Source organism: Carettochelys insculpta, chromosome 28 (assembly GCF_033958435.1).
Source record: "Carettochelys insculpta isolate YL-2023 chromosome 28, ASM3395843v1, whole genome shotgun sequence".
NCBI lineage: Eukaryota > Metazoa > Chordata > Testudines > Carettochelyidae > Carettochelys > Carettochelys insculpta.
The window spans coordinates 6,356,948-6,381,258 of record NC_134164.1 but is presented as its reverse complement, the minus strand read 5'-3'; the positions used below and the strand labels follow the sequence as shown (position 1 = coordinate 6,381,258).

The following is a 24,311-nucleotide window of genomic DNA, read 5'->3' as shown; positions in this document are numbered from 1 at the left end:
CAGCCCCGCCCAGCTCCCTCTGCAATGGGCTGACCATCAGCTACAGAGCAGCCACCAGGACTTGTTCGTTCAGACCAACTCCAAAGGGCTGCCTGAAAAAGTTGGGATCCAAGTGTAACCCCAGAAGCACGGAGACCACTGACAAGGGAGTGAACGCTGTTCTATAGCCTTGGTAACCAGCGTCCATTGGCTTTTAGCTTGTGCGGTTGTGGCACATGGCTTTAGCCCCTACAGTCGCAGGTTCCTCCCCTCCCACCTGGGTCCGTTGGCCTTACAAGTCCTCAGCTAAAGCTGTAGAGCTGAGACTTCACTCTCTCTCATAGGTGGCCTCAGCGCCCCGCGGGTTTCAGACATCCCTCAGCTGAGGAAGCTTCTGAGCTCTTCCAGCAATTGTGCGCTTTGGTGCACATAACAAAATTTATTCCACCCGTGGATGCAAAAAAATTAGATGACCTCCAATTGTTTCAGCCAACAGGTGGTGTGCACAGCTCCACCAAGCCAGCCTGGGATGCAGGGCATTATTTACAGAACTCTCCAATAACCCACTATGGGAACTGCTGCTGCACAACATGCCTGACTTTGCAAAGGCAATTGGAATTCAGCAGCTGCCATGAGGCCCGGTTGGGGTCCCAGTTTTGAAACCTGAACCACAAACATTCCCAGAAATCAGCTAACACTTGGCACCGCACAGTCCACTCAGTGGATCCTCTCTGGCCACAGTCACGGTATCCGTGCTTTACACTGGGGAAAACAGGCACAGCAAGGAACGGTGGTAACCTCAAGCCACCGGGAGTGGCAGCAGTTAGAACTAGTCAGAGCCTGGCTCCCACTCTATACCCAGCAACCAAGAAGTGTAAGAAAAATGTACCCATTTGCAAACTGCTGCCTTACACCTTTTCCCTGGACCAGCTGTGGCACCAGCTGCGTCTTGCTGGGATTGCCAGGGCTCCTGGGATAGCGACTTTCCAACTCCTCAGTTGAAAGACAATAAATAATGTTGGAAGAGCTCTAAGGGAAAAGAGAGTGACTGAGTGGGAAGTTCCAGCTCTGAGACAGCTCCCACTCCTGCAGCTTTCCAAACCAACACGTAGCGAGAGGCACAAGGAGAAGGTCTTCGAAAAAGAGACCTTCCACCAGCGACCAAGTCCACTTTATAATTGATGTAGATGCAATTAGCAGAGGGGTTTGCAATTAGCCCAGGGCTGCTCTGCAGGTACCTCACCACGCATTCAATTTCTCCTAGTGTCTGATCAGCCCAGGCCAGGCCAGGCTCTGGGCAGCACGCTTTCCCGCCTGGCTGCAACTTGCAGCCAGTTGATTTCACTCCTGGAGTCACAACGCACAAACGAGGACCAAAATTGTGACTAGCACCAGAGCCAAGAGGATATTTCATGTTGCTTGAGTAGCAAAGCAGAGGAGACTCCTGGAGCTTCATCACCGTTTCCAGAGCTTGTTTGGACCGTGGCTGGGTGGTTAGTACAGGAAACGTGAGAGGTGGAGAGAGACGTGGGGGAGAAGATCTGAAGTCTGAGCGACCAGAAAGGACAGGCCTGTGCCGTCAGCCCATCCAGTGGGCTGTGGTTCTCCAAGAACACTATGCTAGGCAAACTACCGGCACTGCAGGGCCAGAGATTCGTAAGACAAATTCCCCATTGTTCTGTTGCTTTTTTTCAGTCTGCTGAGGTGACCCATAGAACTGGTTGACCGGTTGTCGAGCAACAGGCTGGGGGACAGGGCTGGGCATGTAACCAGTCAGCAAGTGAAGATTTCACTGCCACCCCTCCGAATCTCACAGAATTCCCTCAATTTCTGAGGCTCCTTCCTCCTCCATGTGCCCCTTTGCCGAGTGTTTGGGTTCTCGATCCCCAGCAGCAACGCCCATGTGGAGGAACATTCCCACCCCCTTGGCTGTTACACAGATGGATCAGCTCCAGTTTAGGGCCTTCATCTCAGCACCCAGACCACAATGAATACTTAGCACTAACAGCCTCCCATTGTGCGGCCTTTAATTGGCCAGGCCTGGTTACACTCCTAGGAGAAGAGCTCCAGGTCATGCTGAGCCCTGTTTCAGTGGACAATGACACCTTGCTGCAAGGCATAAGAAGAGACATAGCCATCAAGTTCCACCATGTGCTCACCCAAGCTGCCCGGCTGCACCCCGGTCACCAGCTTGGTACCTGGCTGGGTGGGCTCCGGGGAATGACGACACGTTTCTGCAATGCCACTTGTCACATTTTCCCTGGCCGCAATGTAGCGGGCGCAGCCGCCTGCTGCAATTCCCACCAGCTCCTGGGTAAAATGACTTCTCTCGACTCCTTGGAGGAAGCGACGGTCTCTCTGAGCCTCCTGAAAGGGCCCAGTAGCACAACGTGCTGGTGAGCCAGGCTCAGCGGGCGGAGACTGGGCTTTGGTGTCCCCTGCTTGGCAGAAAGCAGAGCTTTGGGATCCATAATTCTTGCCAGCTCTGCGGCCTGCGCTGAACGCACAAGGAAACGAGTCAGAGAAAGTTTCTTTTCCTACTGCCAATCTCCCCTCACTGCTGCCTCCTTGCCCCTCCCCCCTTTACTCCTCCTCTCCTTCTACTGCAGCGTCCCTCCCCTTGGCTTTGGCCCACCTCCCTGCCCTGCAGAGAGCCATGTAGCCAAGTAAAAAGGAGAGGGCCTGCAGCACCTTACAGACTAACAGGTCTGCTGGAGCACGAGCTTCCGTGGGCAAAGCCCCACGGCTGCTCTTGGCAGAGGGCAGCTACAGCAACACCCCCGCCCCCACCCTACTGTGCAATGGCTGAAGCAAGAGCATCATCTAGTGGCCACTGGCTGCAGACCAGGAACACCCCCAGTGTGTTCTGGAGAGGGTGGGGGGCTTCTGAACAGAGCACCCCTCTACCCAGCCAGGGCAAATCAGCTCCACCTGCCGGCCCCTTCCCCAGCCCCAGGAGGTTACGGACTGTGAGTGGCTGAGGCCGCACTGGAGGGGAGTGCGTGGCAGGTTCCTTTCCCCCAGCTGTAGAGCAGGGGAGCTTTCCGTCTTGCTTCAGGGTGCAGGCAGGCGGCAGAGGGAGCTTGGAACCCGTCACTCACCCCTGGAAGGCAGGAAAGGAGGGAGCACACGCCCCGACCAATGCAGGCGGAAATGAAACGAGGGCTGAAAGGTGGCTGGGGAAGGGGGCAGCATTCTGAGAGCACAGCAGCTCTGGCCTAAGCAAGGCACAGCCTGATAGTCTCTGCCAGCCAGGGTACTGCCACCGAACTATTCAACAGGCTCATGTCTCTGTCCTCCTTTGGTCCTCAGCTCCCGCCTAGCGAAAGGGGCCGGGTGGAGAGCTATGGGGCAGGCACTCTAGGCCTGAATCACCAGCGAAAGCTTCTCCCTCAGGCAGGGCCTCATCAGTCCAGAGACAGACAACCCCAAGGTGGGAGGCACCCACTACAGAGCTGCAGCCGCGGCCCAAGGAAGAAGCTCCAGGGCCAGCTGCCTAGACCCAGAAGCTTCCTTGTCCCAGTCCCTGGTCCCCAGGGCTCATTTTATTCCAAATGTTACCAGCAACTCCCACTCGAGGGAGTAAAACATGAGGCCTTGGTCCGAGGCGCATGGACAGTCCTGGAAGCCGAGGGCTCCAGCCAGCAGCAGAGCATTTGGACAAATGGTGAAGACGAAGGAGCAGGATATGGCCCGAGGTGGAGAAAGGGAAGTGAGAGGCAGGGCCAGAGGTGTGGCAAAGCCACTGACAGAGCAGATCCGACAATGCAGCATCACACAGGGTCCTGCTTAAGAATTCAAAGTACCTGTATTTTAATTTCTTGACATGGTAAATGTTTTACACACGTTCATCCTGCAAGGAAAGTTGGAAAATCCAACAAATAAAAACAGATCAGTACAAAGAAACACACGGAAGATGCTACTCCCAGGTAGCAACTAAGACGCTGTTGGTTTGTTACTGAATATTTATTAAGGGGAAGACAAAGATTGGACTTGCTACAAACAACAACAAAGGAGGCTATCGAAAGGGCCGGGGGCCCTCTGCGCTCAGAGTGACCCCTGGGAAACCAGCGAGAGACAACATGGCTCTTCAGCAGAGTGGAAACAAAAGCAACGCTCATTCCATTTCTCACGACTAACGACTCTAAGGCTACTGCACAAGAAGTTACAGGAGGGACAGCGAGACCTGGGGAAGCTGCTGGGGTCCAGGCCCCAGATGACCCAGCATCTCCCTGAAGGAGGGCGTGAAGTAAAAATACCATAAATAAGAAAATGGAGAAGGAGCCTGCAGTATTACGAGCCCATTTCCCACGCACACAACTGGCAACGCAACTGATCATTTCCCACAGGGTTTGCAATGGACCACGACACGCTCCAATGGCGTGGGGAGGAGCTGCTGGCCACAGGGGCCATCTGAGAGGTGGTGGGGTTTTGATGCTCATTGGCTGGCATTGCTTATGGCCATCCTCAACCCAAGAGTTTGGCCATTACAGCCACATCTTGCCCTGACAGGACAGTGTGTCTCAGCCTGCCAAGTCCTCAGCAGCAGTGACTCCAAAATTTGAGCTCAGGCTTCTCCCTGACCTCATTCTGGACAGAAACGCCCCACGCTGGAGGCAAAGGGAGATTAACATTGATTGGAACCAAGGAAACTGCTTTAGGAGAGCCAAGAGGAAAACTACACAGGGGTGTAGAAGCTACCCCAGCTCTGAACATCCCAGGCCAGTGGGATGTGGCGGTGGCAATCGGCTTTGGTGACAGGTGCTCCATACAACCCTCTGCACGGATCTAGCTGCACCTCCCAAGGGAGAGGAACACGACGGGTAGGCTCTAACTTAAGGTAAGTTCTTTCCTGGCTTGTTCTACCCTACACATCTCTCAATGGCACTTTGGGGAGCATGGGGCTGCAGCCTGGGCTGGGGGAGCTGCCTACTCCCCAGGGCACATCCTCCCCAGCTTACAGTTAACAAGTATAAAAGGAGGGGGAGAAGCAGAGGGCTCACCCAGAGATGGCACGGAACAGCAGCCAGCGCCCCACGCGGTGGGCTCAGTCTAGTGTTGAAGACACTGCGTCGCCTCCATTCCCAGGGACCCCCAAGGAAACTTGCAGCTGAGAAATGGGGGGTAATCCCCAGGGTTTGGGCTGTCACCCAGTTCCCATCTAGGTAAGTAGAAAGGTGTGAATGGGCATTCCTGCTCGGAGGCTGCTTGCGCTGGACATCCCATGGCAGCGGCTGGCTCCGGAATAATTACTACATTAGGGAGAGTTCCTGAAACCCGAACAAAACCAATGACAGACCGGGAAGGAGGGTGGGGGATGAGGAGGAGTTTCTTTAGGGTTTAACTAAGAGTGCAATACTATTTCCAGCCAGTTTCCCATCTCGAGAGTCACGTAACAAACCAAGGCAATGACGGTCTTTAGTTGACGGAACAGTTCTCAAGCTCCAAGGGTGACACTCAGTACAGAGTCTCCGCGTTGCTGCTTCGAGGCCTCTTGATCTTCTCGATGTTTTTAAGGATCATATCATGCAAAGTGACCTGGTGGGGGGGAAGAGAGACAGACCACAGACACTCATCAGGAGGGGAAGTCCACGATTTCACTCTCACAATAAGCACGCATTGGCGGCTCTCAATCACAGGTCCCTACCCACCCCACCAGCTGCTGCCCTCACTCAGCGCCTCAGCCTGGCTTGTTTAGCTGTGCTCTGAAGACACCAGCATGTTTGGCTGCTACAAGCCCCACCAATGACAGCGAGTCGCAGGGCCAATACCACGCAGAGCGGTCGGAAGGCTCCTGCAAAGGGCGTAACAAACTGCTTGTCCTGGGGCTTGCTGCACTCAGCACGGCAGAGGGAAACAACAGGCTCTTCAGGGAAGCGAATCGCTGTTATCTCCGCTTGCTAAACACAGAGGGAAAGCAGGGACCCAGGCCAGCTCCCAGCGGTGCTTCTCCAAGGAAGAACGCATGAGCTGCGGGGCCAACCACTCACTCACATATTGATTCCTCAGCTCCGAGATGATTAAGCGCAGACTAATATATTCCTTCTCGTCAATTTCTGTCACCGTGCGACGATAATCCTCCTAGGCAGGGAAGGGAGAACACGACTGTGAATGGCCTATGTGCCAGCCTGCCCCTCAACCACCGTCTCTCCTGTCCAGCCCTATTCAGACAAGGGCCCGATGGGGCCACTGCGAGCGAGTATGCAGTCGGATCCTGTGTATAGCACAGGCCTGGGAACTGCCCCAAGTCGTTCTTAGAGCTGAGATCTTAAGAAAAAACATCCAACCTTGCCAGTGGAGGATGACGAGCCTGTTACTCCTACTGCTGAGGATGGGCCTCCTGTTTGGCCCCTGGGTGCGTCTAGCTTCAGCTCCCTGCTACGGCAGCCTGACAGGCCTTCATCTGCTAGGCTGAAGATCCCTTTGCCAAATAAATGGTCCTCAGGTAGTTGCTTACAATCTGCGATCACCCCTGAACTGTCTTTGCTCAGGCTAAACAGACAGGAGCTCTAGGAGTCTCTTGCCACAAGGCAGGGCTTCTAACCTGTTAGTCCTCCTTGTGGCTCTTCTCTGAGCCCTCTTCAACTGATCACTACCCTCTGGGCACTGCAGACAACTGGACAACAGGCTCCAGGAACAGCTAATCCAGTAATAAGCAAACTGCTCTACTTCAACTCGAGATTCCTTGGTTTATGCAGCCCAGGAGGGTGCTCGTGCCGCTGAGCACAATGCCACACTGGGCAGCCCTGTTCACCACGAACCCAAACTCTATTCCTGAGTCCCTACTCCCTACATTCGCTGTTCCCCAATGTGCCTTTATCCCTCTTAAAATAGATACTGTTTGCTTGGGGAAGTGGGTCTGAACAACCCAGACAGCTCTGAATCAGTACCCAGTCCTCTTTCCTTATTTATCACTCCCCATTTTCGTCACCTGCAAGCTTTATCAGTGATGGGTTTAGGTTTTCCGCCAGGTCACCGAGAAAGAGGTTACACAATGTACGGCCAAGACCTGATTCCTTCAGGGTCTTACTGGAAACAGACTTGCCCAATGGCAATGCCCCTTCACAGTTTCATTTTGAGACTTATCCGTTAGCCAGTTTTTAAATCCACTGAGTGTGAGACCGTGTTAACTTTATATCATTCTCACTGAAACAGCATACGGCACCAAGTCAAACCTTTTACAGACGCTTCTGTCTTTAGTAACCAAATTTGTTATCTTACAAAAATATACCAAGTTAGTTTGAAGGATCCTTCTTCCCTATAAACGCACAGTGAAATACCCAGTTACAGTATCTTCGACTTCTTCAAGAATCAAATCCCACGTTTGCCACTCCACTGTCTTGCCTGGGATTGACGGCAGGCTAGCAGGCCTGGAATGGTTTAGGTAATCCTATCTACCCTGTATACATTGGCATCCCATTAGCTTTCTTCCAGAACTTCCCCAGTGCTCCAAGACCGATTGAAAAAAATCACTATCAACAGTCCAGCGAGCTCCGTAGCAGCTCTTTTAAAACTCCTGGATGGAAGTTACCTGGACCTACTGATTTCAAAATGTCTGACTTTAGTGACTGCCACTTAACACCCTCCAGAGATGCTAGCCTAGTGGAAAAAGGGTTTTCACCATAGCATTAAACTCTACCTTCCGTTTTTTCCCCGCAAACTCAGAACAGAAATACTTATTGCACATTTTCACCTTTTCTTGCATTGCTGTTGATAATTCGACCACATCCATCTAGTAACAGACCACACATTTTAAAACTCCTCCTTATTGTCTTTTACTGTGCTGGCCATAGATTTCTCCTTGTGCCCATCTGCATCCCTTATCAATGTTCTAAAATTACTGACTTCTGATCATCATCAGTTTCCCCTTCTTTTCAGAGAACCGAGAGCCTTCCAGCCCTGCGGCTTCCCTTTGCAGTACTCCTAGCTACGACAGTGCCAGTCAGCCCACCCTCCAGGCTCATAGCCCACTCTCCACCCCCAGACTCCTGGCAGCAGGAGGGGGCTATCCACAGAAGCAGAAAGACAAATTAGACTCTCCAAGCCCACCAAAGCTCAGCAAAAAGACGCTTCACTTACCACATGAGGGTATTTTGCTATTTTGGAAACCAGCTTTGCCCTTGTGATATAATATCTGGGAGAGAAGGGAACAGGGTGGATTTAATAGTCAAATAAAGCCAATGCAGCGATCTAAGACCTTGCCTTAGCTAGAGGGCTCAAGTCCTTACCAAATGCACATAGCCTCCCGCCCCACTTCCCATCTACCTAGAAATCTGGTCCAGATAAGAAGCTGCCTCACTCTCCACAGTCCGCAACTCAGCCACCGTCTCCTCCTGCAAGGGAGCCAAGGACGCAGAGTGAGATCCGCAGCAGAAGCAAGAACCTCCAACCCCACACATGGGCAGGCAGCTCAGGGCAAACAGCTCAATTTCACTAACTGCTGAGGAACAGAGCAGCCAGAAGGAAACCAGTAGACTAGGAGTCCCAGCCTCAGTGACTCTCCCCAGCAAACACACACCGGCCACACAGCTCTAAGAATTTAGTCTGCCTTGATCTGATAATCAGCAGCCCGGTTCCTGGGAGATTCAAGGAATAAAGCAAAGAGTTTCACACAACCTCCCTGACCCTGCCGGGAGGAGCAAGCTGCCTGCAGCACAGAGTCCCCCTCAAGTACGGCTCAGCTTTACTGAGCCTGGTGAGCCTATGGCCAGCTCCCTGGCCTCTGGGCAGAGTGATGATTTTAGGCACTCTCTGCCTTTCCTTTCTTCTCAGATGCCAGGGAAAAAGTCAGTAGCCCAAACAACCCGTTGAATGGAGCCTGAGGAAGCAGCGTCTGGTGAACCTAATGCAGGAATCCCTCAGGAGCCGCAGCATGGCCATCTCTAGGGGGTTCATGGCCCGGGACAACGGTCTCTCATCCCCAGGTCCCACTCTTCCTCGCCCTCATCCCAGCCCCTTACCCAAAGCCTCTCCTAAGGAACACCACTAGCTGGTTGGACAGAGTGTAGCCAGTGGCACAGCTGCCAGACCCCATGTCACCCAGGCCACGTGTCCCCCCTTAAAGGCACAGGGCCCGGGGAATGGACCGGATGGCTCTGAGGCCAAGCTGCCCCAGCCTCTGCACTGCAGGCATACAAAGGAGCCACACAGCCGTGGGTCACCGTACCTGAATAGAAACGCCAAAGTTGTTTCCGTCTTCTATCCTGGGGATCAGAAGCTGCACCCACATTTTGACCTGGTGGGATGGGAAGTGACATTGGGACCGGATGCGGACAAGACCGCGGGGACCTGCCTTTAAATCAGGATCTCTTCAGGAGCCCTCAGAAACAAAGCTGCCTTGGAGCCTGGCTCATGCAATGACTGGAGACAAGTCCCGATGCCTTGCCCCCTCCTGCAGCACTGTGCTACCAACCCATGGCATCCACCCAAGCCTTCAGGGAAGCTTCTGTCCCTCCACGCTACTGAAGCCTCCTCAGCGAGTACCTGCCACAGGTTAACCCCGTGCCATACAGCATCACAGAGCTGCAAGCCCTTCCGAGCACAGGGCTAGCTGCGGTGACAGTGCCCTGTCCAGGAGCTGGAGGCAGGGGCAGTGCCAAGCAATGTGGGGAAATGCCTTTTCTCTTGGTCACTGCTGCTTCCTGCCCCTTTGAGTAGTAGCTTGTCAGAGACCGCAAGAAGTGGGGAATGTCTACCGGCCAGTAGGTGGGACAGAGGCCCTGCACACCCTGTCTGGGTCCCTGAAAAGCCCTGACACGCTGGGAAAGCTGGGTCAGGAGAGCTGAGCACCATCCAGCCCTGGGATGTGGTCCTCACCCACCGTGTTGCACTTCTCGATCAGCAGCCTGATCTCCGGTTTCACTTTCTCAATGATGTCCACCAGCTGCTGGTTGCTCTTCAGCATCCCATTGGGCATCACAAACACTTTGGTGCCTGGGGCCAGAGGGGAAGGGCAGTTACTCAGAGCAGCAGCCAGCCACCTCTGCACTGCCACGGGGAATGCAAGACTCAAGAGGCTGTTACAGAGATCACCACACGGGAAGGGGGAAGAGAGGCAAGACCCAGGAAGAAACCCAAACTGGAAAAACAGGGTGTAAAAGGGCTTCCCGTGTAGCAGCTACTTCTGTTTCAGTGCAGCATGAGGACAGGCAGCTCTCTCCCTCCACCAGTTCTAATCTGCTCCAGCAGCAGAGTGCAGCTCTCAAGAGCACCACTCCAGGCTCCTGGGAGAGGCCACACTGTTTAGAAAAGCCACTATCTGACTTCTCTACGGCTCAGTCACGGACAAGGGCTTCCCTGGCCCCGGCTAAGGCGGTCGCAGTCGGGAAAGGGCAGGTGGAACTTGTGCAGCTTCATAACTCCAGGCACAGATTGCTGGCTCAGTGGGCAGGCAGCAGTACAGAGACTGGGGGGTTCTTACCCTGCAAGGTCTCTTCGCAGTCTTCCAGCTTCCTCTTTTTCATATGCGGCTAAAATACACACAACAAAACGTTTTACTTACAAACAATCCATGACCTGGAGTGACACCACCCAGGGAATTCCTTACAGAACGTCTCCCTCAGTCCCCATTTCAGAGCTGGAGGGCAGGTTACAAAGCAAAACAGCACCACCTCCAGCCAAGAGCCACAGGCTCAAGGGACTAGTTCTCACGTGCTCACAGGCGGCTGTGGCCTAACCAAATTTACAGCAAGGGTTTAAATAACACAGCCAAGGAAGGAATCTTACCCCGTCCAGTCCGTCGTGGCTGTTAGTGAGAAGAATCGGGTCAGGGACAGGGAGGTTCATGTCTGAGTGGATTTGGGTGAGATCATGAATGTTCAGGATGGGCTCCTGGAAAGTAACAAGAAGTTTGGTACAAATCTAACAACTTGCACCATGTTTATTGCTGGGAAACAAAAGATGCCAGGTCTCAGGTTTCCTCCACCCACCAGGCAAGGGAGAACACAGGAAAATGGACTGTATATTTGGGACTGATCCCATTCGATTTCTCTCCAGTACCCAGCACATGGGCTCTGTACGCTGTTGCAGTGTAACTAAGGATGGTCTAGAAAGGCTCCCCAGGCACGAAAAAGCAAGTGAAAACCTCCAACCCACAAGAGACAGTCGGCTGAGTGTCTAGGGCCAATGGCATTCAAATAATTACAAAGCAAGTCTGGGCCACTGCTCGGACTAGAGACAACCCCACCCCACAGCCAGGACTGCTGACTGGAAGCTGCAAACAGGGAAGCAGGCACCAGCACGTAACTTACCTTAAGGAACCCGTCAAGTTCTAACAACTTCTTTGGGAAAAAATTTGCCACCAGATCTTCAGCCTGAATGAGGAAGAGCAGCAGGGGGTTACATGAGAGCAGCTTCCCATGCGCCCACCCCCCCCCCCACACACAAGGACACTGTGGAAAATCAAGGCTACTGCAAAAGGCTGCGTGTATAGCTCTGTTCATGAGTAGGGGAAAAAAAACCTCAGAGGGAGTCTAACTCTCCCCCAGGACGGCTGAGGAGTCTTGGCAGCCCTCCACTCTCCCAAGGTCCTGGAGAACAATAGGGCTATAGACTGTCCACGTTTAGTGATAACTGGAGTGCTCAGTGCCAGCAATGAACCTGCGAGGGAAAGCTCTGTGGCACCTCAGGGATCACAGCAGAATTCCCACAAGGGATGTGCTCTGCGCGCCTGCTCCATTCGGGGGCGATGGGAGTGGACACTTACCTCACTTGTGATCCGCTCCCTGAAAGAGTCAACCTAGAAAAGAGAAAAACAACAGCTCAGAATAACTGCTCCCCACCACCGCAATTCACGGCCAGCCGTACATTTTCCTCACATAGCCGCCCAGGCGTGCCACGCACTGAACCAGAGACACAGCCCTACGGAGTCATTCCACAGCTCCAGAACTCATTCCCTGCCTCAGAGCTGGGCTCCCAAATTCCAGCTCTCTTCAAGTGGACCCAGCTACATTCCAACTGACTAGCCAGACACCCAGAACAAGGGGTAAGTGACCCAGGGCCAGTGGGCCTGCAGACAGCCTCAGACACTAACAGAGGAGAGGAGACCTACTCATCCACACGAGGTTACAGGGAAGCTAGAAGATGACAGCAAGAGCACTGGAAATGCAAGGCCACCATTAAAACTTGAACTCCATCCTAGAATTAAGCACAGGGGCCACCATTCTGACTGTCCCAGCCATGGCATATTGCATCTAATAAGAAACCCTATTTTCAGAATCTATCTGAAGCTCCAAGAGTCTTGGAAGTGCCCAGAATCTGGGGATCGAGAGGCGGAATTTAGGTCCAGTTTACCCAAAGGCACGCAGAGACCACGCCTGGGGTCAATGGCTCCTTTTCAATTGAGAACCTGGGTGAGAGGGAAACCGGAGAGGGGCAGGAGCCACACCACAGCCTCTCCAGCAACTTTCCCCACTGAACAAATGGGAAAGACTACGCAGCTAGACAGGATGTCATTACTACCAACAGCTGAAAGGGTCCCAGACTTGATATTCCAGGCAGAACCTGTCACTCCAGAGCATCAAAAGTCCCCGTTCATCCAAATAAAGCAAGCTCAATAAATAGAGCTCACCTTGACAATGCAGGGACAGCAAATCTGACGCTCCTTGTCTTTTTACTGCCACCAGAGGTAATGGTGACTGCGGCAACCAACTGCAGCAGGTGCAGCACAGCCAGAGGCTGAAATTGCTGCCGTTAGCTCAACAAGGCAAAAAGTACTCCTGAAAGGGCCCCAGTGAAGCCTCAGGAATATGCACATTAGGCTAGTAACACCTGCACAGCACTCCTGGGCTGGAAGAGAGGTTCCCACCAGCTGAACTTTGCCTTGCCTTGCCTCAATATTCTTAAATACTCACTGCCAAGCATTATGGTCAATTATGCCTAGCCCTTCTCCTTTGTCTGGCTTTAAACTGACTTGGTGGAACACTTCACACCTTGCTTGATTTTTCATAAAACAGCAGAACAGCTGCCCCTCTAAGTAACTGCACCACCCCACCTGCACGCACAGTGCAAGACATGGTCATTTTGCTTAGCTCTAGGCCAGCTGGGTTTCTATTCGTACCCAGACACTCCCATTGTTCTTGCACTCTTACTGGCAGCGAGCGTTCTTACTGTTCACTGAGGGGGTGGCGTAACACAGAATTTGCGTAAGAAGGCTATGGTTGCCATAGCAGGAAGAGCTCTCAGTTATTGAAATGTTTTGCCCTCATTCTCACCCCACAAATTCAGGCCTCTTCCCTGGGGACAGACGCAGGCCTGTGCCCCAATGGTGAGAGGATTCCTTGGTTGGAATGAAAGAACCAGAAACTCAATATTCCCCGGCTCCAAAGCACAGAGCAGCAGAGTAACAGTTAGGGAAAGTACCTGAAGACAAGGGCAGGAGGGTTATTAAAAGGGGCATCACCAGCCTGAAGACTAATCAATTTAAAATACGAGTTGGTTTCGGTCTGACACATACTCTTGAGCCTCTTGCCAATTGAGTCTGACAACAGCCTTTTTTTTTAAAAGCATTTTGTCGTCCTGTCGGTCAGGTGACTGACCAACAGGCAGAAGGACATTGACCTGCAGGTACCAATTAGTGGCGCCACTTAGGCAAAACAAGCAAAGAACACAAAACAGAATCAATGCCCACATTTCATTTTTATAACCTGAGATGTACCTCTAACAACAGAAGATGACTGAAGTTGATGGTGCCCTTGTAAGTATTTCAGAGAACCACCTAGAGCCTTTCTGAAATCAGAAAAGGGGATGCATTTGGAGCAGGCAAAGGGTTTTGCAGACTCCTACCTATTGGAGAGCAGACTGTGCAGGACAAGCACCCAAATCTAGCACCTGAGAGGTGCAATGAACAATAAATGCATTGCTCATCTAGCTGCACAGCCCTCACTGTGACCCCACGTCCCCTCCAACGCCCTCCCCAAACACCCAGGCCTAGGCAAGCATTCCCACACTGCAGGCACCTCACCTACAAGACCACATCTGCTGTTACCCACCAAGCAAAAAAAAAAGTAGCAAACAAGGGTACATGGTCTCCTACACCCTGAGTAACAGGACAGCCTGCCCTGAAAGCAAGGTGCAGATATTCATCTAAGCTGCACCCCTGTCATTATAACACTGTGGCATAGACACTTTTGACTTTGAGGTTTTTTTGTTGATACTGTTAGCCTAGTGCTCTGAAACGTGGGCAGTTTGATCCTGGAAGAATTCTTCAACTGACCTCCAGTGTGGGTTTGACTGACTTATCTACAGCATTCAGAGGACAAAATTTCACAGCCTGATTTTTAAGTACTGTAGCCAATGGCTTTAATTATTCACTTATTGTGTGATGGTATAAATGTTGTTACACTTATATATATTCACTGTACATTACAGTTAATTTTGGGAATTATAAAAATATCAGTTTGTCTAAATCAGTGGCAGGCAACCTACAGCCCAGGGTTCTCACGTGGCTCAACAGAAAAAGATGCTGGCAGATTAGCAGACAGGTTGTTGTCCTTGTGTCTGCAGGTATTATTGCCTGCAGCTCCTATTGGTCATGGTTTGCCACTCCTAGCCAATGGGAAGTGAGGGAAGCAGCAGCCAGCAAATTGTGATGGCCTGCAGGTAAAGAAATACCAAGTGATAATACTGCACAAAATTACCTGCAAGATTAATATTAGATCAAAGACATACCATGAAGGTACATGTCTCAGACATGCATCAATCACAGGATACAGATTATACGTCAGTGCTAGTAAGAATAAAAAGAACTTATCAGCATATAGAAAATTGGGGTCCCTTAAGTTTGCAGAGGACACTGACCAACAAAAGAAAAGAGGGAAGAATGATGTGCGTACAGAGAACATAGGTGCAGACAGAATCAGGTTAGAAAAAGAGGATGCTCAAAATAGGAAAACTGAGCTCCTGACAGGAGACTCTAGCAAGGGCCAATAAACCATAAGAGACCAGTTATCCCCTAAAATGACTGTCAGGGATGTGAGTATAACTGTATTTGTAGCTTGGGCATAGGCCTGTACAGAATTTCTATGAGCTTTAGTAATCAGCTGAATTGTAACTTCAGTAAAACTTACAAAACAGACTGGAGCTTGTACTGGTAAAGGCCAAAGGTGATCACACAGGCATTCATCTGTTGTTCCTAGATATACTACATTTGAAGTAAGTAACAGAGATGACCTCCACTTGCTTAAACTTGAAACTGTAGGTGCCAGAGCTCACCCAATGATATCAAACCACATTACAAAATTTACTTTAAATAAAGTCTACCATATAGACCCCCAAAGGGCCCTGTGCAGGCCAGGCCAAGCAGGACCCAAGCTCCATGAGACTCTAGCAGGTGCAGCAGGCTGGAAATTCTTAGGCAGTCACAGAATGTAAAATGAAGGACACTGTTGAACTGCATACAGCACAAAAGGATGGAGCCATTGAATCATTCCCTCTCCTGGGGTTGGTCATTTGCGCACCAAGTAAACTGAATATTATGCTCATGCAGATTGCAAGCGCTGGAGTACCTATATCCAATAGCATTAAGGACTGAGGCAGTGCTGACTCACTATAAATCCTAAGCACGAATATTCCCCGCTCCCCCCAAAAAAAAAAAAAACCCTAAAGCCCTCCTCCAGCTACTCCAGGCATAGACAATTCATTTAGTCTGCTTATGCCTAACGCCTGCTCTGTCTGGGGAGCTAGCCAGAAACACAGCCAAGTATTAGGGTACTGGAGAGGCTCAACCCCGAGCTGGCAGACTGGGATTTACAGACACAACAAGGTTTCTGCTGCGGGGATGGGGGGCGGGGGAAGAGGGACAAGTGAGACCCACCGTGGCTCAGCTTTAGAGTCAACGCTACCACCTGTAGTAACCCCAGGCAGCTCCTAATCCCCCCCCCTTCCCTTTACCAGCGAATGCCCCGACTATTTCCACACCGGTGCAGAGTGAACCCTGGTCTGTGCGCACGTGCACCACCGGGAGAAACACCTGCTGGCGGCGCTGTGTTCATCAACGGCGGGAGGGGGGCAGCTGAAGCGCCCCTGCGCCGGCGCCCGAGGTCCCCCCCCCCTTACGGGGATCGCGGCCCAACCGCTCCGCAGGGCCCGGTGCCGCAGGTCACGGAGGCTGCAGCGGCCGCGAGCATGTGGGGGAGGGTCGGGGGCAGCAGCCACGTAAGGGGAGAACCCGCGGGGGGGGGGGGGGCAGGAGGGGAGGACACATGGGGGCTGGGACGGGGGGAGGGAGAGCTGAGGGGAGGGCCCGTAAGCGGGCGGGAGGGGGACGTGGGGGCGGGAGAACACGGGGGTACCCGGGTGGGGGAAGGGCAGGGCCCGTGCCATGGGCTACCTTGAGCTTCACTTCCGGGTCCACCTTGAGCAGCGAGGCCATAGCGGGGCCAGGCGGGGGGCGGGGAGGGGTCTCGGGCCGGACGCCCCCGAGTCTCGTTGTCGCTCGAGGTCTCGCTCGCGACCGCCCGAACCACCGGCTTCGCCGCCGCCGGAACTGACCTCACAATGGCGTCCGCCAATCCCTGAGCCCCAATCGCTCCCACGTGACCCGCCGCCCAGGCGCGCCTCCGTCGCGCGAGGCCCTCGCTTCCAGGAAGGCCTCCCCCGCCCCGGCTCCAGAGAGCCGCGAGGTAGCCAATCAACATGGCCGCCTCAGCGTGCCCGACTTCCGGTCCCGCGTGACGTCACACCGCTCTGCCCCTCGCTGGGCGGGAGGCCGAAAGCCCTGTTTGGCTCGCGGAGCACGAGCCGTGAGGCGCGTTTTACCTTCCAGGACCTGGCCGCGCCACACGCACCACGTGGCACCGCCCAGCGCCTCGGGGCAGGACCACGTGGGCGTTGGCGTGGGACGAGCCGAGTCGCGCCGCGTGTGCCCCGCCGCCCGTGGCCCTCGCGGGAGGGTGCGCAGGGGCTCAGACTCCTTATAATGAGCGGGGCAAGTGAGCACCCAGCACCGTCAGCGCCCCAAAGACGCACATTGGCCCTGCCGGGCCCGACGGAACCCTGGTCCCACCCACTGCCCTGCTCTGACCGCACAACGCAGCCCCACTCCGCTGCTCCCTCGCCTGCTGCCCCCCGCCTTGGCCACACTACACCCGTACTGTGCCTTCCCCGCGGGCCACGCTGCCCCCTGCTGCTGCCGCCGACTCCCTCCGGCCACACCGCCCCCCTACCCTGACTCCCCCGCCCCACCCACGCTGCCCCACTCTGCGCGCTCCCCCAACCTCCCGCATTTGTCCCCCTTACCGCTAGGGGCGCTGCAGGCCACGCCGTGGAACGGGGGCGGGGAGAGGGGCGCGATTTGCCGGGGCTGCGCCACAAGCGGAAGTGACGTGTGTGACGCTGGCGAGCTGGGCGGGGAGCGCGCTTCCGGGTTAGCGGCCGGTAAGAGAGGGACCTCCCCCCCACGCCCGGCTATGGAGGCCTCCAAGGCCTCGGCCTGCACCATGCAGGTGAGCTTCGTGTGCCAGCGCTGCAGCCAGCCGCTCAAGCTGGACACCTCCTTCAAGATCCTCGACCGGGTCACCATCCAGGAGCTGACAGGTGGGGGCCGGGCACGGGCAGCCTAAGGGTGCGGGGGAGGGGGGTCTGCCCTCGTGGGGGTTGGTGGTTCCCCGAGTCTCCGCTGATCAGGTGCCGGCCCAGCTGAAGAGCGCGGGGGGTGGGTTTGGGGCTGCCTGGCGTTCCAGCCGGGAAAGGGTTGTTGCTCAGGAGCTTCAGAAAACAACAGGAAGTCCTGGGGCACCGTAGAGACTAACAGATATTTTGGAGCATAAGGTTGCGTGACCACAAAAGCCCACGCTCCAAAATATCTGTTAGTCTCTAAGGTGCCCCAGGACTCCTGGTTGTTTTTGAAGATCTAGACTAACTCGGCCACCCTGCCGATACTTGTCACCGTCTTCGGTATTTGTGATGGCCTCGAGTGGGACCTTGACAAAACGGCTTCATTGGTTCAGAAACTGACAGCTCTGTGTTTATCTGGCACTATTTCTTCAGTCCGCTGACCCTTGTTGTTGTTTGTGCAGCGCCCTTGCTTACCACGGCTCCAGCAAAACCAGGAGACGGTCATGAAGAAGAATCCAACTTAACAGAGGTAAAAGGTTTGGATTGAATGTTTTTGTTCCTTTAGCCATAGTTCTGGCTTTTGGAAGCTATAGGTTAGCCTGAGCTTCAGATGAGTTTATCCTGTGGGAATGATAATCTCTGTTTTGAGAGAGAATCCAAAAGGAAACTAATTCAGCTCTTCTGTATCATGATTGATATTTAATTAGCTGATGGTATATTGCCTTAATTTCCAGGAAGCCTTCACTGAAACCCGCCAAGATGGTGTATCTAGGAGATTCATTCCTCCAGCCAGGTATCACTTGGGGTTTGTTCCACATCCCAATGTGTTTGCGGTAAACTTTCTGAAATATTGTGGGGGTGTCATGCATCTACATGAAACCATTGCTGTAAGAGCAGCCACAGTGAAGGTATTTTGGATGTTGCCTTCATTTCAAAATAAATCTTTGTCATTCTTTATATAGCCACTGTAGTACATGAAAGTGCAAAAAACATGCATATAGGGAAGGACCGGTGTAACTGTATGTGTTGAGTGTGGGTGTTGACCATTAAGCAGACTTTTGCTTGCCATGGTGAACTTCAGTTGGACTTATGCTGAGAACCTGAGCTTCCTAGGGTACTTGGGATATTCAGTGAGGTTCCCAAAGCTTTCTAATCCATTCCATTCCATTCAGGATTTTCCTATTATTCTCCCCTTCCCCATCATTCACATAGCAGTAGTAATGCCTGCGTTTGTATGGTTCTGGGGATATTATTTACCAATTAAAAGGTGGCACAGAACTATACATCGCTACTACAATTGCCAGTCTCTCACTGACCTTTATGTAAGTTCAGTGTAAAAATCAGGGGTTCTCAAACTTTATTGCACCACAATTCTCTCCTGACAACAATAATTACCACATAATCCCAGGAGTCTGAGTCCTACTGTCCTGGGAGGGCAGCAAAGTCTGAACCCCACCCTGCAGATGGGGCAGCCAAAGTGTTTCAGCCTCAGGTGGTGAGCCTGGGTACTGGCTTCAGCTTTGGCCCCAAATCGCAGCAAGTCTAATGGCAGGCCCAGTGACCCCATTAAACCTGGTTTGCAACCTACATTGGGATTCTGACTTTCAATTTGAGAACCACTGGTATAGCCAGAAAAACCTTTGTTCAAGAATCAAAGGGAAAGGACTTTTCATAAGACATCAGAATTAAAGGCAGAGTCTCTTTGTTAGAAAGCTTTGGAGCAGTTTCCCCACAGTGAGAGGAATTCAGTGATGTTCTGATTTTCTGCATCAGTTCACAATAAAATCCCTGTCTCTTCAAGAATGATGTCAACAGAAAGTGCCAACAGTTTCACTCTGATTGGAGAGGCATCTGATGGGGGCACCATGGAAAATCTCAGCAGAAGACTGAAGGCAAGTCACATGCTGACAGACTAGAAATACTCTTGAATGCAGTGTAAGTTCTTTGGGGGCACTTTGCAAGTTGGAGTTGTAACTCATAGTTCTGGCTTTTAAATATTTGCATAGAATAAAGGTAAACGTAACATAGTCTGTTTACTTTATCAAGATTGGGCTGTGAAAAATGGCAAGTTGCTGTTGTTTTACGGAGCATGAGTCTGTCAGTTGAAGACTTGTTTTTTCATTTAATGTTGAGCAAAACCTGGTCTTGACTCTAAATTTTCTATACTAAGAGCAAGCTCTTTCTCTAGGTTACTGGTGACCTTTTTGACATTATGTCAGGACAGACGGATGTGGACCATCCTCTGTGTGAGGAATGCACAGACACCCTTCTGGACCAGTTAGACACACAACTCAATATCACAGAGAATGAATGCCAGAACTACAAGTAAGTGATTTTTACCATTGAACTGCAGGAGCACTCCATTGTCACTTCAACTAGTTTCAGCCTAAAGAGTAGGGAAAGAATAGAAATTTGATCATGTAATCATTAACGTAAAGAAGATCCTGCATTGAGTGTTTGCTAATTCTCAAAATCTCATTCTTTGAGACTTGCCTTAAGTATTCATTTATCTCCTGTAGGCGATGTTTGGAGATCTTGGAACAAATGAATGAAGATGATAAGGAGAAGTTGCAACTGGAGCTGAAAGAACTTGCTTTGGAAGAGGAGAGACTGATCCAAGAACTGGAGGAGGTGGAGAAGAACCGGAAGATGGTAGCAGACAACTTTGAGAAAGTCAGGGCAGAAGCAGAGAGACTGGATCAAGAAGAAGCACAGTGAGTCATAGCCAAAGTCTTTTGTGGTAGCAGTGACAAATACAGACAAGTGTATCAGACAGACTGGCTTGTGGGCAAACATACTGTACTTCTAATGACCCTCAAATGGCCTCTCGGTATGAGTGGCTTCCTTTGTTACAAAACTGGGCATCTGGGAAGTTAATGGATTGATTAGATTTTAATGACGATAGTCTGAGCTCTCCTCTTCCTAGTGTCTTTCTGGGATAGTGGTGCATGTAGGATTTGATCTCTAGCCATCCTGTGCAGTTGGTAGTTTCTCCTTGTTGCCATTTGAAGGTACCAGAAGGAGTACAGTGAATTCAAGAGGCAGCAGCTGGAGCTGGATGATGAACTGAAAAGTGTTGATAACCAGATGCGTTATGCCCAGATCCAGTTGGATAAACTGAAGAAAACGAATGTGTTCAATGCAACTTTCCATATCTGGTAATGTAGGCTCTGGATTGGAGGGGCAGAGCTGCTGAAGCACCAGCTTCCAGGATTCTGTATTACAGCATCATTGCCAAGATTTCTGGCAATTCTGGTGCTAGCCAGGGCTGAACTCTACCTCAGCTGGGGGCAGGCAATGAGCTGAAAGGAAGCATGCTGTACCCAGCCTGCATGCTGAGAAGTGGCAACATGAGAGCAGCTGGCAGGAGCTAGCTTTAATCTGTCAAACCTGGGGCCACAGGAGGCCCAGTGCTGAGCCTAACTCTACCGCTCTGCTTGAGCTTTTGCACTGGCCATTTTGAATCCTGCACTTTACTTTGAGCTCCTTCCAGAGACTGTGTGGCTTGCAGGTTTATTACTTTTCATTACAGCAGGACAGGGGATTAGGGTCCTGTTGTGCTAGGCACTGTGAAGACAATCCCTGCCCCAAAGAGCTTGCTTACAACTTTTCCTTTTAACACAGGCACAGTGGGCAGTTTGGCACAATTAATAACTTCAGACTTGGCCGCCTCCCCAGTGTCCCGGTGGAATGGAATGAAATCAATGCAGCTTGGGGGCAGACTGTGCTATTGCTTCATGCGCTTGCTAACAAGATGGGCCTGAAATTTCAAAGGTGAGAGCACTACTTTATATACCTCATACTGGCTATTATGCTGGGGGAAAGGCACTCACAGACTTGCCTGCTTTTTCTTTCAGATACCGTCTTGTTCCGTATGGAAACCATTCTTATTTAGAGTCTCTCACAGACAAATCAAAGGTAAGAAAATCCAAAAATAATCTGCTTGGAATGCTAAATTCCCTCTATTCATGCTAATAGGAGTGAGCAGAAAATGTAATCCTATCATTCACAATTAGATCATATTAGAGGCTTAATACAATTGCTGCTGTAATTGCCTTACCTTTAATCATGCTTTATACTGCCCCTGGGACATATGGGGGTGCAGGGAAGCAGAGGAGGTGCCCTGCTTTATTTTAAAAGCCATTTTTCTGGCCAGTTGAGGTTTGTCAGTAGGTTCAAGAGTCTGTCCAGGTGGTGAAGGGTAGCTGGGATAAGTAGGTTAAGGACTGGAACCAACTGGGGCTTTGCTCTTGAAGGCAAGAGGATCCCTAGGGCCATCACCTATGGGGAGTGTTTTGAATACAGACTCTCAGACACTTAAAACTAACTTCTCTTTTCCAGGAGTTGCCCTTGTATTGTTCTGGAGGTTTAAGGTTCTTTTGGGACAATAAATTTGATCATGCAATGGTAGCCTTCCTGGACTGCGTGCAGCAATTCAAAGAGGAGGTGGAGAAAGGCGAAACTCGTTTTTGTTTGCCTTACAGGTAAAGGTCACCAATCTGAATAGCTTTTGTAATATGCTGCATGTCAGCCCCCGCATCCTGACCCATAGCACTCTTTTTGCTATTCCAGGCCTGTCTTATTTTCAGCCAGGCTTCAGATCTTTTCATGGTTTTGTGCTTGAGTGGACAAACACAAAAACATTTCATAGGCTCTGTCCTTTTCGACCTAAATGGGATTTAAAGCTGGTTCTGCAGACATGAAAACCCAATGGAATTTTTTTAAGTGTGTTTTACTTTTGAAAAAATAGGTGCTCATATCATGTCTTAGACAAGATGTTTAGTGGTCATGTACAAATGTATAACTTTGAGATTAAAAACTCTGAAATCTTTGTACAAGTTGAGCCTCTCTAGTCTGGCACTCATCCAGCAACAGCCGTAATCCCGCATGATTTTAGTTAGCTTGATGACCACTTTTCATGGATGTGGCCAAGTTTCCCATGGTCCCATAAAGTTTGTTTCCGGCCATCGGTCCTGGCTTTCGGTGTTCTGTGCTGTTATTTAGCTGTAATTTACCCCAACTGTCTTCTAAAAGCCCAGTAAGCAATGAAAGTGTTGGTAATGCTGCTAGATAATATTGACTGCACATGGTCCAGCAATTCTCTTGAACAAGTCAGGTTCCTAGGGTGCCAGATGAGGGAGGTTCAACTTGTACTTGTTTACTTCAAATTAATAACCCAATCACTGGAAATAGCTACAAGTTGAACCTCTTTAGTGTAGCACTTTGTGGTATAGCATGATTTTAGTTAACCAGACAGCCACTTATCATGTGTATAGCCAAGTTTCCCACAGTCCCATAACATTTGTTTATAGCCACCAGTCCTGCCTCTCAGTGTTCTGTGCTGTTAATTAGCTCTAATTCACCTCTAAATGTATTCTAAGACCCTAGTAAGCAGTGGAAGTGTTGATAATGCTGCCAGGCAGTATGGGAATAAATGAAGTGAAAGAAGAGCTTATACAGCAGTTGTGTATTACAAAGATGACCATTTAAGTTGCAGTGTAAATGTGTTAATAAACCTCTGTTTATACGATACAGAATGGATGTGGAGAAAGGCAAGATCGAAGATACAGGTGGCAGTGGTGGTTCTTACTCTATTAAAACACAGTTTAACTCTGAGGAGCAATGGACAAAAGCACTCAAATTCATGCTAACTAATCTGAAATGGGGTCTTGCTTGGGTTTCATCCCAATTTTACAACAAATGACTGAGCATATGTGTGTGTGAAGAATTTGTTCTGAGGGCTAGTGAGTATCTTTTTTGACTGTCATAAATTGTCTCTTAACATTAACCAGTACAACATGTTTACAATACCAAAAATCAACCAGACACTTTAAAATTTCATTTTATGAGTGGTAAAGAGAAAAGCAATATGTCAAATTGTACTGTTGAACAGAATATATAATTCAGCTCTTTATGAAATAGCTAGTTAGCAAGTATCTGCGAGTTTTATAAACCTGTCATAAAATTGTTGTACAGCACCAATGGATAGCAGCTGTAACCTCTTTACAATATAACATAATGAAACATTAGAGACACGGTGAGAACTATGTTGTGGGCAAAGCTTATGGAAGCTCTGCCTGATCTCCTTAAAGGGTGACTGATGCTTGAAATTTAGTATTTTCTCTTAAAATGAGAACTGATGAGCACTTAACTTGGTGCCATTGAACTTTATGGGGGTTTGATATCGTTTAAAACATTGCCAGCTATTTAACTATTTGTAACGAATATTTCCTGCAGTCTGTTACTGCACAAAGGTGCACTGAATAACACTGTAATAAAATACTTTGTATTCTGGACAAACTGAGTGCTTCCATTCTGCATACACTCTTAACTACAGCCTGCCATCCTATGCATTGAAACGTAGATCCTGAAAAACTTTCCATCCAAGTGAGCTTTGTTACAAACTTTCAAAGCAGGTGGTGCTTGACTTGAGTTTGCTTTGCTCCCATGTTAACGGTCGCTTATTACCTGACTCTCTCTCTGGGCTCTGGGTTAACTAGATCTGAGGAGCAGAAAGAAAGGAATAACCTTGACCCTGTAAAGCAGTCAAAACAGTCAGTGCTCCTGCCCAACAGCAACTGTGCACAATAAAAGCCTGAGCTGGCTTGTAACACTTGTATACTGTAGAACAGTTTATAGAAATGACAATAAGTCTACAACTAGTTTTCCGAAAGCAAAACACCCATTTTGCACTGTCACTACTTCAGACTGAGTATATGGGATGGTTTGCAACGGCATAACTCACAGCTGCTGTGCAGCAAGTGAACAAAACTCCACCC

At 50.6% G+C, this 24,311-nt stretch overlaps 2 protein-coding genes across 3 annotated transcripts; one reads left to right on the top strand and one right to left on the bottom strand.

Annotated features, from left to right (window-relative positions):
* Positions 1-3,768: 3,768 nt before the first annotated feature.
* PSME3 (proteasome activator subunit 3) lies at positions 3,769-17,287 on the bottom strand. Of its 2 annotated transcripts, none has more exons than XM_074979244.1 (11): positions 17,215-17,287; positions 11,684-11,716; positions 11,229-11,291; positions 10,705-10,809; positions 10,400-10,448; positions 9,800-9,912; positions 9,146-9,214; positions 8,245-8,312; positions 8,059-8,113; positions 5,974-6,060; positions 3,769-5,517 (listed from the first exon to the last, which is right to left on the bottom strand). In XM_074979244.1, the coding sequence occupies exons 4-11, from the start codon at positions 10,762-10,764 to the stop codon at positions 5,437-5,439; spliced, it is 582 nt and encodes a 193-aa protein (XP_074835345.1). In that variant the 5' UTR covers positions 10,765-10,809; positions 11,229-11,291; positions 11,684-11,716; positions 17,215-17,287; the 3' UTR covers positions 3,769-5,436. The 2 variants fall into 2 exon arrangements, with proteins under 2 accessions (XP_074835345.1, XP_074835344.1); XM_074979243.1 differs by lacking the exon at positions 17,215-17,287 and adding an exon at positions 16,307-16,583.
* Positions 17,288-17,311: 24 nt separating this feature from the next.
* Positions 17,312-23,832, top strand: BECN1 (beclin 1). Its single transcript, XM_074979233.1, has 11 exons — positions 17,312-17,511; positions 17,994-18,061; positions 18,267-18,325; positions 19,334-19,424; positions 19,721-19,857; positions 20,052-20,246; positions 20,544-20,690; positions 21,157-21,306; positions 21,390-21,450; positions 21,874-22,016; positions 23,068-23,832. Exons 1-11 carry the CDS (start codon positions 17,385-17,387, stop codon positions 23,234-23,236), a joined length of 1,347 nt encoding a protein of 448 aa, XP_074835334.1. The 5' UTR covers positions 17,312-17,384; the 3' UTR covers positions 23,237-23,832.
* Positions 23,833-24,311: the final 479 nt, after the last annotated feature.

Coding starts and splice junctions, on each gene's coding strand:
- PSME3 (XM_074979243.1), bottom strand. CDS start 16,348: ATGGCCTCGCTGCTCAAGGTGGACCCGGAAGTGAAGCTCAAG. Junction 9,215..9,799: donor TGATCGAGAAGTGCAACACG/GTGGGTGAGGAC, acceptor CCATCCCACCAG/GTCAAAATGTGGGTGCAGCT. Junction 8,313..9,145: donor ACTTTGGCGTTTCTATTCAG/GTACGGTGACCC, acceptor GCTCCCTTGCAG/GAGGAGACGGTGGCTGAGTT.
- BECN1 (XM_074979233.1), top strand. CDS start 17,385: ATGGAGGCCTCCAAGGCCTCGGCCTGCACCATGCAGGTGAGCTTCGTG. Junction 20,691..21,156: donor AATGCAACTTTCCATATCTG/GTAATGTAGGCT, acceptor CTTTTAACACAG/GCACAGTGGGCAGTTTGGCA. Junction 21,307..21,389: donor ATGGGCCTGAAATTTCAAAG/GTGAGAGCACTA, acceptor TTTTTCTTTCAG/ATACCGTCTTGTTCCGTATG.